Genomic DNA, 14,619 nt, shown 5'->3' with positions numbered 1-14,619 from the left:
TGTACAAGTACTTGTACTAAACTGATTGTAAAAAGTATCATTTATTTACTCTCGGGTTATTTTTAACGTGAAGACTCACAATTTTTTTATCTTATTGTCGCAATATGTTCGTGAGTATAATCACGTGCGCAGTCTGACATCGCAATCCATTAAATGTATTTAAAAATAAAAACAAATAAATAAATAAAGTCCTTAAAGTTGGTCCAAAGGTTCCTTCGATTCTTTATTATATTCATTTGAATATCTCATATATATATATAATGACATCATGAGGAAATATGTGTACAATAAAACGGAATAGATGAATGTACTTAAGCCTAATTATAGAGATCTTACCAAGAAGATTAAAAATTCTCTTTAATATATATTTTATACAATTCAATGGGTGAAAATTTATATATATTGATATAAATATTTTAATTAACATCATAATAAGTGTGTTTCTATGTTTGTGTGGGTGTGAGTGTGTGTGTGATAATAAGTACATATGTTATAATAACAATTATAAGATAACGACAATATCAGCAATAACAACAATAGCAACAATTTAATACGCTATCAATACACAGTTGGACCTTTATATAAAACTATTTTAAATAATATAATACATTAATATACATTTAAGTTATCTGATATTTCTTGAGTCGAAATCTAAGGCATACTTTAAACCTTAATAAGCATTGAAAGTCTACATTAGACTTTTTAAAACATAATTATTGTAAAAACTTGAAATGAACCAACTTAGGCTTACAAAGGTTTGAATTGAACCTCCGTAGGCTTACAAAGGCATGAATTAGAATTAAAAAGACATATCATGAAACGAACGAATTCAGAATTTTTTAAATCGACCCTCTGTTAGTCCCAATCAGCCTGTGGGACCCACTCCACCTTTTGGTGTCATTAGCGCACTACACGGAGAGAAATGTCAACTAAATATGCCTATGCAGCATAGTAATGGTTACATTACTCTATAGTTTATGTAAGCAGTCATATAAGAGCGGCGTGACGCAAACTATAGAGTAATGTAACCTTTACTATGCTGCATGGTCGTAACTACTTGTCATTTTTCTTCATATGGAGAGATGACTGGATCACTTACATCAATTCTCTAATAGTCCACGAGTTTAACAATTTTATCTTTTTGTAGTATTCTTTGCAAGTTTTTCCTTCTGTTAAGGGGGTATTCTGGTCTAGAAATTTTAAAAATTCGATTTTCTTTTTTTTTTTGTAAATTTTCAAAGTTTAGACCCGCAAAAACATGCCCTTAAACGGATTTTTCAAAATTCGAATTATTTTCGGAGATACATGGGATTTTGTGATACGGCATCTAAACCGGCCGAGTGGAGTCGGTCATACAATGAACGGCAGATGTTGCCGGACGACTTGAAGACTTGTTCTTTTCAAGAAGAAGGCCCAATATATGGATCTGGGATCGTCGATTAATCCAAAGTGAGTATGAAATATTATCTGAGTTATTTTACTGAAATTGTTTCTCAAACTTCAAACGCGTTTTATCCAAAACTGCTTTTTTGGAGGTGGTTGACATGATATCTCAAGTTCTACCGTACCGATTCCTAATACCTACTGTACCATTAAAATAGTTACGTTCGTTTCACGATCTATGTCTATGTAAGTTCAACTCAAGCCTTTGTATTGTAATCCCAGTAAGAGAATAGACCTCGGAAATTGCCCCCACTACCAAACATTTATGAACTGCGCATGCGCACAGAAAAGTAGGAGAACATTTAGCATATAAAACATCTAGGGTGGGAGTAAAAACCGACGACACCCGAGGTGCATTCTCTTGGTGGGATGACAATAAGTCTAAACTGATCCATTTCAAGCTTTTACAATGATTACGTCCTAAAAATTCTAATGTAGGTTTTCAATGCTCATTTAGGTTCAAAGTATGCCTTAGGTTTCGACTCGGGAATCGATATGATTTTATTATTAATAAAATAATTATGTCACGAGTGAGTAAAACATTTGAAAATAATGTTGCAATAGTGTTTTTAAATTTAAACGGAATAACGTTAATAATCTTATAATGAGGTCCGACTGTAGTAATTATATTATATTATATTATATTTATTTATATTAACAGAGTGGACAGTATATATAGATTAAATAATATTTATCGCTTAAAGTTTTGTAATTAATATCTGTCATGACCTATTTGATTGCGGTCACTATATCTGATGTACACATCAAAGTCACTTGTACGATAATGCTGTTATTTAAAAAAAAAAAAATGGTCGTAATATTGAATTACTTTATAGCATAAAAATAATGGTCATAATAATAATATGAATTAAAAATCCTGGATTTTGGAATATCATTCGTGTATTTGTTGCACGTGTTACCAAATACTGCTGGCAAATATTATTTTTGATAATTAAATAAATTCAATTTCACGCTTGTTTTGGATGTGGTGCTGGTGTAGGAGCTGTATCTGATCGAAAACAAGATAAAAGAAAACCTGTGTACATTAAAAATATTACTGTTATCGCTAACAGCATGTACATATAAATATTTAATTCTGGTTGTCGAAACCTATTTTTTCTCAACCATTCAAGTACTTCATCTTCTTTATGAAGATCACCTGAAAATAAATATGGAAATTATTTTCTGTGGTCTATTTATTTTTAACAAATTATTAGGGGAGAGTGGGGTCAATTGAACCAGTAAGCTTAAAAAATCGAAAAAAATATAAAAATGAGTCGTCCTCTTGGAATTATATTTTAATACACTAAACCTCAGTCTGACCAAAATGTCGAACCAATATAATGATTTAATTTTCAAATACTAGTTTTTGTGTTTTTAGGCATCTGAACTTTTTTTTCAGCTCTCGACAAATTGTTTAATAATTTTTTAATTTTTAAATGAAATCTTAAAATTTTTTTTGTAATACCTTCTTACATATATTAGTCATAAATTTCTAGCTTTACTTCTAGTAAAATAGTTCTTGAATATTTTTTTTTAAACTAATTATTTAAATAAAATCATGTGGAGTCAATTGAACCAGTACTCTCGGGGACGGTTGAACCACACGAATCACACTGTGAGCATCAGACATGCGCGCGCATCTTGACTGAATGTGAAAACAAGCTAAACTAACCAAGAAAAAAAATAATTATATTGGCAGAAGTTTTAAAAGTGATTGTTATAACATGTAATGTTATAAAAAATAATAAATATGATTAGAAGTGTTGTAATTTTAGTTTTAAGCTGTAATGAATAGTAAATTATTCATTAAAGTCATTCGCTTGTGGTTCTAATACTCTTGGTTTAATTATCCCCGACTAGTGGTTCAATTGCCCCCGCAAAAGGGACGATTGAACCATTTGATGCAGTTGTACAATTTTGTATTTATTGAAAATTTTCATCATTCGTTATGTACTTATGAGAAATGATAGTCTATATAATAAATTATAATTTTGCAAAAAAAAAAGTTATCATTTTGCTTTTATTCATATAAAAAAAAAAATGTCTAAGTATTTTTGGTTCAATTGACCCCACTCTCCCCTACATCAACTGGACTTTTTAACTTCCCGCTAAGAAAATTTAAAGTTTTTAAAAAAAGGAAGTTATCGGTTTCGGTCCGATTTTCAAAAATCGAGTTTTCAATTTGAATTTGAATTTGAAGAGCTCAAAAATGTATTTTTTTTTTACCTCGATAAATACTTGGAAATCTTTTTCGGAAATATACAATGGCTGGTAATTTAGTTACACCCCATTTTCTAGCGTAACGTGGATCTGCCATTTTTACAAACGTTATATCTAAATTATCCGTTTCACCATCAATTGTTTCTAATTTTTTATCTACTTCTGCACTTTCTTTATTGTCGTGTTCATCTATTGAAAAATAAAAAAAATTGCTGTTTACATTTATATATTATCATATTTATCAAATTATATACAAAACTTACAGAAGAATACGGCCAAAAATTCATTTTCATCTAGCAATTTATCAAGCATTTTCTTATTAACTTCTTCAATTTCATTTTTAATTTCAAATACATCTTGTGAAGTTAGCCAAGCAAGTATTTTATCTTCTTGTGTAAGATCACCATCATATATAAGAGCTGTTTTTTTACGGAAGTATGTTAATGATGGTAAATTAATAATACCATATTTTTCAGCTGTCTCTGCACTGGATATTTTAACAAAGTCAATTCCAAATAGATCAGCTTCACCGTCTATTTTTTCCAGAGCTTCCAGTATTTCATCACACTCTGGACAATCTTCATCGTCTATATAAAAAAAAATAATGAATTTTTAACTTCCCGCTAAGAAAATTGCAAATTTTCAAAAATTCAGGAAGTTATTGGTTTCACCCCGATTTTTGAAAATCGAAATTTCAACAGATGTCGACGTTTGAGGTTCTAGGAAGCTATTCTGACTAAATTCAAGATGATGTCCGAGTGTATGTATGTATGTATGTATGTAAATATTCTGTAACTTTTGAACGGATGAACCGATTTTGACTTTCGAGGTGTCATTCGACGCGGCTTGTTATTTACTATGAACACTGAAAATTTGAGCTTAATCAGTAAGGCACGTTCGGAGATATTTCAAAAATAAAATTTTTTCAGAAATGTTTTTTTTTGAATAACTTTTAATTCGCTTGATGGATTGGTTCCAAAATCTAATCAGCTCTAAAACTTTGTAAGCCGCGTCGAATGCCGCCTCAACAATTAAAATGGGTTCCTTCGTTCAAGAGAAACCGTTAACGAAAGAATTTAAAAAAAAATTTTTGTTAGTATTTTGGAAATTTCTCAAAAACGACTCTATAAATCAATTTCAAAATTTGATCAGTTGTAGAACTCAATAAAACGCGTCGATTGCCACCTTAAACGTCTTAATCGGTTTATTCGTTCGAAAGATATCGTTGTAGAAAAAATGGTAAAAAACGTTATTTTTCAAAAACAAAGGCATGCAAAAGTATTTTCGAGCTCCTTGAGGAGCTCGAAATGAGTGGGAAGTTTTGGGACTGGCCCACAGGATCAACCGACAGACCGATTTTTTTTTTTTAATTAGGGTGTACTGCAATAAATTTTTATTAAATTGAAAGAATTTTGAACTGCAACTATTTTTTAAAACAAGTGAATCGAATGTTTTTAATTTCCCGGAAGGATCCGAATTACGGTAATTTGCCGTAATTTCCGGTATTACGAAGAATTACTGTAAACTACGCTATTTTACAACAAAAGTATGATATTTTTGCCGTAAATTTGGGGCAAACCCGTAAATTTGCCTTAAAATTACTACAAGCTTACGATATTTTACCGTAAAGTAAAAAGTTGCACTTTAAAAACTGTAAAACCAAAAGATCATTCGGCGCTTTACGGTGACAATGTCACAAATTACTGCACATTTCCGTAATTTGCCATAAACCCCGTAAATTACCGTATGTTACTGTAAACTATCGTAAATTGCCGTGAAATGCGGCAAATTTGTCATAGAAATTTTCAATTTTGTAATTGGTACTTACAAAAGAAAACTGCTAAAAATGGTGATTCGTCAAAAAGACGTTCTAACATTCTTTCATTAACAGATTCGATTTCATCAGCTAATTCACGATTATCGTCGTCAATCAACCATTCCAATACAGATTCTTCATTTTGTAAATCACCTAAAAAATAATCATAAAACAGTTATTAAATTTTATTTAAAATATTTAAAATCACTGTTTGGTGTACCTTCATATAGTAGAGGATTGCCATTCCTAAAATAGACCAATGCTGGAAATGTTCTAATTGAGTATCTTTTAGCTAATTGAGGATCATGAATTTTAACCATTTGAATTCCAAAAACATCGCATTCATCGTCTATTCGTTCGAGTCCTTCCAAAATTTCATCACAAATATGACAATTTAGTTTGTCTAAACATGTGTTCAACATAATTTATTAATAACTAATAACAATTACATACAATATATACTAAAGTTTTTTTTTTTTTACGACTATTTTTTTTTCACTCCCAACTGAAAATTTTGTTGGAAATGTAAAGAACAAATTCCCTGAAAATTTTGGCCCTGAATTTGATTTATTTTTTTTTTTTAATATTTATAATTCAGCAGGATTTTATGTTATTGAGTTGTACTAAAGTGCGATTTACTCAGAATTGAATGTTCTACAAAATTATATTGCGTAGTAGTTGTAATCTGCACTTGTAAGATTGTACAGTATAGGTCACCAAAATTGAATTTTGTAGAAAATTATTATTTTTTTAAAGTTATTTTATAAATGACTAGATTTATGAAAAAAATTGAAATCAGAAACTTGTAAAAAATTTCATTTCCTATAAAAAATGTCTTATAATGCGAAGCGCTAAGAGTGATATTTTTTACGCGGAGAAAAAAGTATAGTAAAAATTACAATAGTATAGTAAAATTTACTAACAGATATGAAAAAATACATTCGGATTTGTAATTATTACTAAACATTTAGTAAAATTTACTAGTTAGTAATAATCACACAATAAGATATTCAAAATTACTATGCGTAATGTATTTTTTGCTAAGACGATTATATTTTTTACTATTTGTATAGTAAATTTTACTATAAGTACTATTAATAAATACTAATTTAAAAAAGTTAATTTTCTAATACAATATAGGATTTGTTACTATACAAAATATTAAAAGTTACTAAACGCAATGTATTTTTTGCTAACACGATTATATTTTTTTACTATCTGTATAGTAAATTCTACTGTGTATAGATAAAATTAAAAGTTGGTGGGGGTAGCATAATACAAATATGTATTACAAGTTCTGAAACTTTTGTCCAAAGGAGACATCGGGCCGTCAGGCATAGAGACAAAAAGCTAGATGAAGTTTTAAAAATTTAACATCATGGCTACTAAAAAGAGAAAAGAAAAAAAAATAAATAAATAAATAATCTAACCAACAACAAGTAAGGAGTACAAGGACCAACACGAGAACCAATGGATGTGAGCTGCCCAAGGCAATGGGACAACCATCTTCTTAAATCAAAATAATAATAAAGGCTTTTTTTTTGTTATTTGCGGCCTAATCAATACAAATAAAATAAAATATTATGTATGAGCTATGTATATTTATAATTTGCAAATAAACTTCTTAAAAAAAAAAAAAAGCCGTGGGACATAGGAAAGGACTCGCGCGCGGAAGATCAGGGTTCGAATCTCGGTTGAAACAAGTGATTTTTAAAATAATAAAAGTCGACACCAACACCATACAGATGACATAAATAATAATAATAATCAAAATGATAGCAATAATAATAAAAAGTTAAAAGCTAATAAAAATTAAATTTTTATTTTTTTCCCTTCTATACGGAAAAAAAATTCTAGCAAAATTTACGATGTTAATATCGTAATCGTGGGCTAGACTTTTATTAACGTCAACTTTAAAATATCTTATTTCAAAATTTACTATATGGGTTATCTTTTTTTTACTATTTAACATCGTAATTTTAACAAAGACTTTTAGAATTAAAAATTACTTCAAGAATTACAATTTAATATCGTAAAAAAAAAGAAATAAAAATTACAATTCAAAAACTATATTTATTCCTATATTTATCTTTCTATGTACTTTTAAATAAAATAAATATTACAGTGCTGCCTCTGTTACAATACGATGTAAGCTCGAAAAATTACGATAATTTATCGTTATTTTTTAGCATTAACTGCGTCCTCTGCAAGAGGCGCTCTCATGACTTATGAATGTATAATTAAATCGTCTATATTGACCTTAAAAATAATTTCAAGTGTAAGCCCTCGGCGGCCAAGTAGTTTAAGGCTTCCGATACTTAGCACTTGCAATGACTTGGGTTCGAATCCAACGTCCGGACGATTATTAATTTATTCTTTTATTCAAAGCTTCTCTTCAAATTTTACGATATTCACATCGTAATTTATACTAGAGAGCTTAAGACTTGGTACTATTTGTCTGAAGTATTATTTCTTAAATGAAATTTCCAACACTACATCGTAAAAATTACGATTTTGAAAGTCCAGTCCACCATTACAATAATCAATAGGACAAATTACGATATTTTTATCGCAAATTTTGCTAGAATTTTCTTTCCGTGTAATATAGTAAAATTTACTAAACGGGATAGTAAAATTCACTAAATATATCTAAAATTGAATATGCAATATAGGAGATTTTCCATAGTCAATGTATGAGAAATTACTAAACGACTTGTAAAATATGCTTATCTGTTTATTAATTTATCATATAAATCATAAGCATTTAAAGATTACGATCCAAATTTAGTAATCATTCTTATATTTTTTAGTAAAATTTTTTTTCTCCGTGTAAGATACAATGCGTTAACTTTGTCATAATATGAAATTTTTGAGAATTTGCGAATCAAACTTTCCATAAGTACAGGTTTTCCGGTTTTCAGGATTACAATCTCGAGTAATGACCCTTTTTCCATAGTTAGGTGACTACAGAAAGATAGATAACTAAAACGTTCAAGCAGAATTACAAAAAAATATCATGTTATAGTACAACAGTTGAATGCGAAAGAAAATAGTCGTAAAAAAAATACCCTAGTACATACAATTAGCATACACGAAGAAAAAAAATATATACTGCGAGCTACCGTCGATTTGCTCAAACGAGGCCCCTTTTACTCAAATATTCAGCATCGAGTCAACGGGAACTGCGATGAGAGAACTAAATTTAGTTCGTAGCACATATTTTTTTGCTCAGTGTAATTATTCATTTATGTTCTAAAATTACTTACAAAAATATACTGCAAGATATTGAGTATCTTCAACAGAAGCTTCTAACATCACTCGAGTTATTAATTCAATTCTATCTTCAGTCCTTTGGGTAATAAGCCATTGAAGAACTTCTTCTTCTTCAGCTAGATCTCCTTCAAATACACTAGGAATTTGAGATTCAAAGTAAACAAGTACTGGAAAATCTGTTACACCATAGTCTTCAGCAATTTTGAAATCCTATTAAATATTAAAAGTTATTTCGATAATTTTTTTTCTTTTTTTTTCAATTAGCATTTTACTTACTTGTGTTTTAACGAAAGTAATACCATGTCGATCACAATCATCATCAATATTTTCTAATTCTTCAAGAATTCCAGCGCACTGCTCGCAATCGTCACTGTCTGTGAAATAGCTTGTAAATTAATCAGTCAAAACCCAATAATAAACTAATCAATAGGCATGACAAAAAAACGCAAATCTCTAATACTATAACAATGTTTTTTTTTTACAATTTCATTTAAGGGGAGCCCCACTAGTGTGACCGTCTGAAGTAAAGATGATTTTTGCAAATTTTTTAAAGAAAGCTACTGCATGGAATGTTTCAATGTTTTAAGGATATATTTGTGGGTTTGTAATAAATACAAGATAAAATTTTTGGACCGAAAAATTCAAAATTCCCCCCATTGTTGCAATGGAAGCGACTTTCACAGTGTGTGAAATAAAAAAAAACCAAAAAGTTTATAAAACTAGAAGGTATTTCCCGAACCATGACCGCGGCAATTTTTAAAAATGTATTTTTAAGAACCGATAAGCTGCTGCTCTTCAGATGTAACTCAAAAAAACTATTCAAAATATGCACTAGAAATTGTAGTATGTTATTTTTGAAAGTATAGGCCATTAAAGCCCGCATAAAAAAGATATATATAGCTGATCATATACCGAGAGTTATACTTTGCATATATAAGAATAGATAAAATTATATATGGGCAAATATATCAAATTTTGCCGCTTATTAAATATATTAGTCATACATGTATTATTGTATAACATATGATATAATGATGTAATACATTTTTGATATAACATTAAATATATACTGTAAAAAATAATTTGAAAATTACAGTACAAAAGGAATTGAATTTTCATAACTAGATATTTGAATTGTATTTTCAATAAAAAAAGCTTCAAATTTAATGTAGATAATTTAAGAATCAAGCTGGTATTTAAAATTAAGAAAAAGAATATGAATTTTAATAAACGTACTTTTAATTTATATTTATTTTTTAAATTTTCAAAACAAGTATTGAAAATTTTAAGACATATTGAATTTTAATGACTCCATTTGAAATTTCATAATACTTATTTGAAAATTTAATTACTTGTATATAAAATTTCTACGCGTGACGTGCTGCGCGTTCAGTAATCAAGGATTGTGGATTAGTGAAATATATAATAAATGTGAGTAATCTGAGCGGTGTACATCAGACTTTATTATTGTTAAGTTTTTATTTCCTCAATAATATAAAGTAAATAAAATTTGTGACTGAACTGAACATCAATGACAGTATACAGTATTAAATGTGATATAGCATAATGCTAATAAACATAATATAGTTTTATAGTGATTTAAATATTAAAATGTGATTTAACTTTAAAATATTTATTTAATTTCTACTTTTTTAAACGTTTAAGAAAAAAAATATAATTTACCGCTATATTATATTATATTATAACAATGGTTAATAAAAAAAAAATTTATAATGTTGTTTATAAAGAATTGATGACAGTTTACAAAATTTTGAAGTTTTATCAATAAAAATTTTATTACTTTATATACCTAATAGTCTTTAATTTCCATGTAACCATACACTGTTGAAAAAATTGTTTGAATTTTCAAAACATTGTATATAACGCAATAAACACATACAATTGTGTTTGAAATTTCATTGTAACGATCGTATAGAATTTAAAATACACGCTTTTGAATTTTCAAATAAACGCTTCAGACTTTCAAATACATCTATTTAAAAATTAAAAAGAAATTGTTTAAAAATTCAAAAACGTGTATTTTAAATTCTATATGAAATTAGTAATGAAATTTCAAGCACAAATGTATGTGTTTATTGCGTTGTATACAATATTTTGAAAATTCAAATAATTTTTTTAACAGTGTATAACATTTAATATACCAGTAAGACATATATTTTATTATTCGTAGATATATAACTTGTATTATATTCGGAATAGTATATGATTCGATATATAATATATATTATATTTCACCATATAGGATGAACAGTACATTGAAATCGATTATTGAATTGATTTTAGAATCGGATGAATCCATTAGAAAAATGAACAATATTATCATTTATCAAATATATGTAGGATTATACATAGTGATATGTAGCAATGATATATTACCATGAATATGCGGTAGTATATATATGGCAAGTTATATTGTGATACTTTATGAGGGTATATATGTTGTAAAATATACATAGTTTTATATAACAATAATATATCTCATGATATACTTTACATTATATACTTTCACATATAAAAAATTATTATAATGTTACATTATATTTTGCAACATATATGGAAATATATGGCAGTAATACATTTGAAGTTATATCGTCACATATATCATAACTATATTGAGTAAACATATATAATTAGATATATATAATTTTGCCGTTATATATGGTTATATATTCACCCTATACTTATCAATATATGTTCGACCATATATACTTTTTTTATGCGGGAATATGCAAAGAAAATTGATTTTTTCGAAATTTCACACTAGTGGTCCCCCTTAAATTTCTTTAAATAATCAAGGAAATAATTACTAATCATAAGTTAATGGATAGGAGATGAAAAAATTAATTAATTGAACAATTAAATAAAATAAGGATGTAATTGCATTCCTGGCGAGTCCTCAGTGTCTTCTTGTGTGCTAGTAAAAATGTAATTTGTTGTTTTGTGATTTAGTGAAAGCTTAAACATTCAATGTTATTTAATTAAATAATAAAATAATTAGTAAATTAATTAAATAATATTAAAAGAATAAATAAATAAAATTATTAAAAAGGTAGTATACATATAGAGATTAAAAAGCAAACAAAAATTGACAATAGTATGAGTTGCGACTGCATCATTAATTGGTGGTACCATCAGCTTCTTCCGGGACTTCAACTTGTTCAGTATTCTTGACCTCCTGGTGATGTTTGTGCCGCATCTGCTTGCGGAACGCTTTTGAATTGCACATGTCACAAAGCGTTCTGTTCCCTACGGCAGCATTAGTACACGTCAGCTTGAGAGAAAGAAGAAGATAGATAGACAAAAAAGAAAGTTTAAGACAAAAAAAAAATGCGCGATTAGCTGAGGCAGTTACATGCAAAAAGCAAAAGCATTCGATATTATAAATTATTATTTATCTTTTTTTAATTTATTTACTTTAGCTTCTATAATTTATTTTTAATCATTTGAAAGGATCAAGGATATTTAAGGGTTTGTTATTATTTTACTTTAAACAAAACTTACAAAAGTATACGGCTAATGATGTAGATTCGCGAATAAGGTGAAGAAGATCTTCACCTTCCAATGCCTCTATCATTTCTCCAGATGGGTCTTTTTGTGTCATTAACCATGAGAGAATTGCGTTTTCATCATATAAATCACCTGTTTTGTTTCATTTATTTATTATAAGTTTTTAAATAATTAAAAAAAAATAATGCTACAAGATTAAAAGAACAAAAATTGAATTATGCATAAGTACGGTCTCACTTGTCATTAATATTCTTCAATGCTTTTATTTTTAATTCCTTTGTTATGTCCAAATTTTTTAATAAAAATATTTTTCGCTCAAGGTTTGTTTTGCTAGTGCGCGAAAACGCAGTGTAGACAAAATTGCAGTAGCAACTTTCTCTCTACTACTTCTATGGCACTACCCGATAGGTTTTTAATAAATATTTTAATGATAACATGACTTTTTGATAGCAATTTTAAATCATAAGGTATCGGTGGGTGATAAGGCCTAACTAAGGGAGGTTTTAGATAGAAAGGAAAATATTGTATTTAATTATTGAAATGTATCATTAATCTTCATTTCAATACATTAGCTATAGAATGTAGTGAAGTAATGGTAATTTTTACCATAAACAAACAAAAAATTATACTTTTACAAAAACCATACGAATAGCCCGGGTCAATAAATTAGAACTGTTTTAAAATAAATGATAAATTCAAATATTTTTTCTTTAATTCAAATTTATGAATCGTATTCATTTTATATAGGAATTTAATCTGTTTTTGCCCATAGTATTCCTTATCCAGGCCAATATCAGACTTATTTTCGTATGATATTTAGTCTGTTTTAAATCGGGTTTAGACTAAAAACAGACTTTTTTATTATAATTATTGGTCTGTGTTCAATTGTTTTTAAGAACAAAAACAGACTTTATTTACTATAAGTTTTAGTCTGTTTTTAATCGCTTTTAGATCTAAAACAGGACTTTTTAAAAATATAAATAGTGATAATAATCTAGATTTATAAATTTATTTTAATTTTCTTAATATTTGAAACGCTAATGCGCTAATAAGATGTCACAAGAATTTTGATGTTTTCTAATGCCTAAATATTTTCGATTTTATCCGGTAAATAAGAAAATTTTTTTTGACAATTTAAGAGTTATTTAATCACTTTTATTCAATGCTATAAATATTCAGTCAAGACAACTAAAAATTAAGCTGTCAAACTTTCATTAACTGCTGACATTTTTTAACAAAAGATACTAAATAAATAGTAAACAAAACATAACCAATTCTGTAACATAATATTTTTTTTTATAAACATTGCCTATAAATAAAAATTTTATAAGTCCATGATTTAATCTACTTTTGTCCTTGCAAATTTTCAGAACTAAAACTTTTTAAAGTTCAAGAATTAATCTAATTTTGTCTGCCCATAACGCTGTTGTTTTTCAGAATAACAAGTCGAAAACAGCTTAAAATTTTTATAAAAGATCATAAACAGATGAAATAGTTCAATTAGACTAAAATCAGATCAAATTTTTTGGTCCGGGTAGATCAAAAACAGATAAAAATTTTGATAGAAGTTCAGTAACAGACCAAGTAGTCCAAATACAGTTCAGTTAGACCAAAATCAGATCAAATTTTTCGACCCGGGAGACCTTATTTTACTACGGTAGGGTAATAAGGTCTACACTGATAGAAGGATTTGTTTAGGAGTAATAAATTGATTTATTAAATTTTCCTCAACTGACTTTTTTGGATTTAACAAATATTTAGTAATTATTAACAATATTTATTATAATGAAATAAGTAACTTCTTTATTATTAAGAAATATTTTTAATGCTAACAAAGCCTTATTAACATAAAAGAAATATTTGTTAGCACCAAACAAGGCTTGTTAATATTTAATAAATATTTCTTAGACGAATTTGTCGGTAGAGGGCTACACACGAGCCTGTAGTGGTGTACAAGTATTAAAAAAGCTATATGTGTGTGTCGTTGCGACGTCATATTGTTTACTCCGTTCTAGCTTGCATTGTTGGTTAAACGTAACCTACAACTGAAGCTCTCATATACTTAAATAATATTTATATCAGAAGTATTTTGTAAATTGTCATCCATATTATAACTATGAAAATATGGAAGCCTTGTTAATTTTATTCAGTTCAATTTTAATCAAATATAAAACCATTAAAAACACATGTACTATCAAACGGATTTTATGTTATTTCTCAGCGTAGTTTAACACAAGAAATTTTAATTTGTTTATTCTAGTTATAGTGTTAATTACTATGAAATTGTATTTTGAAATTAAAAGAACAGAAAATTTTATACGATGGTTGTTTTAGTT

At 27.8% G+C, this 14,619-nt stretch overlaps 1 protein-coding gene across 4 annotated transcripts in view; it reads right to left on the bottom strand.

Moving 5' to 3' along the window:
* Positions 1 to 311: 311 nt before the first annotated feature.
* The window catches only part of LOC103572925 (uncharacterized), a 49,436-nt gene continuing 35,128 nt past the window's right edge, over positions 312 to 14,619 (bottom strand). For 2 of the 4 annotated variants that reach the window (XM_014439453.2, XM_053741036.1), the window contains 9 exons: positions 12,278 to 12,415; positions 11,906 to 12,022; positions 9,032 to 9,129; positions 8,749 to 8,965; positions 5,703 to 5,885; positions 5,495 to 5,635; positions 3,930 to 4,253; positions 3,673 to 3,855; positions 312 to 2,602 (listed from right to left, as the gene is read on the bottom strand). In XM_014439453.2, the coding sequence (XP_014294939.2) occupies positions 2,412 to 2,602; positions 3,673 to 3,855; positions 3,930 to 4,253; positions 5,495 to 5,635; positions 5,703 to 5,885; positions 8,749 to 8,965; positions 9,032 to 9,129; positions 11,906 to 12,022; positions 12,278 to 12,415 (1,592 nt within the window). In that variant the 3' untranslated portion in view covers positions 312 to 2,411. The remainder of the gene's footprint in view (positions 2,603 to 3,672; positions 3,856 to 3,929; positions 4,254 to 5,494; positions 5,636 to 5,702; positions 5,886 to 8,748; positions 8,966 to 9,031; positions 9,130 to 11,905; positions 12,023 to 12,277; positions 12,416 to 14,619) is intronic. The other 2 variants (XM_053741037.1, XM_053741038.1) reach the window with 1 other exon arrangement.

Source organism: Microplitis demolitor, chromosome 8 (assembly GCF_026212275.2).
Source record: "Microplitis demolitor isolate Queensland-Clemson2020A chromosome 8, iyMicDemo2.1a, whole genome shotgun sequence".
NCBI lineage: Eukaryota > Metazoa > Arthropoda > Insecta > Hymenoptera > Braconidae > Microplitis > Microplitis demolitor.
Note: the sequence above shows the minus strand (reverse complement) of the source record. Positions and strands in the feature narration are given on the sequence as shown.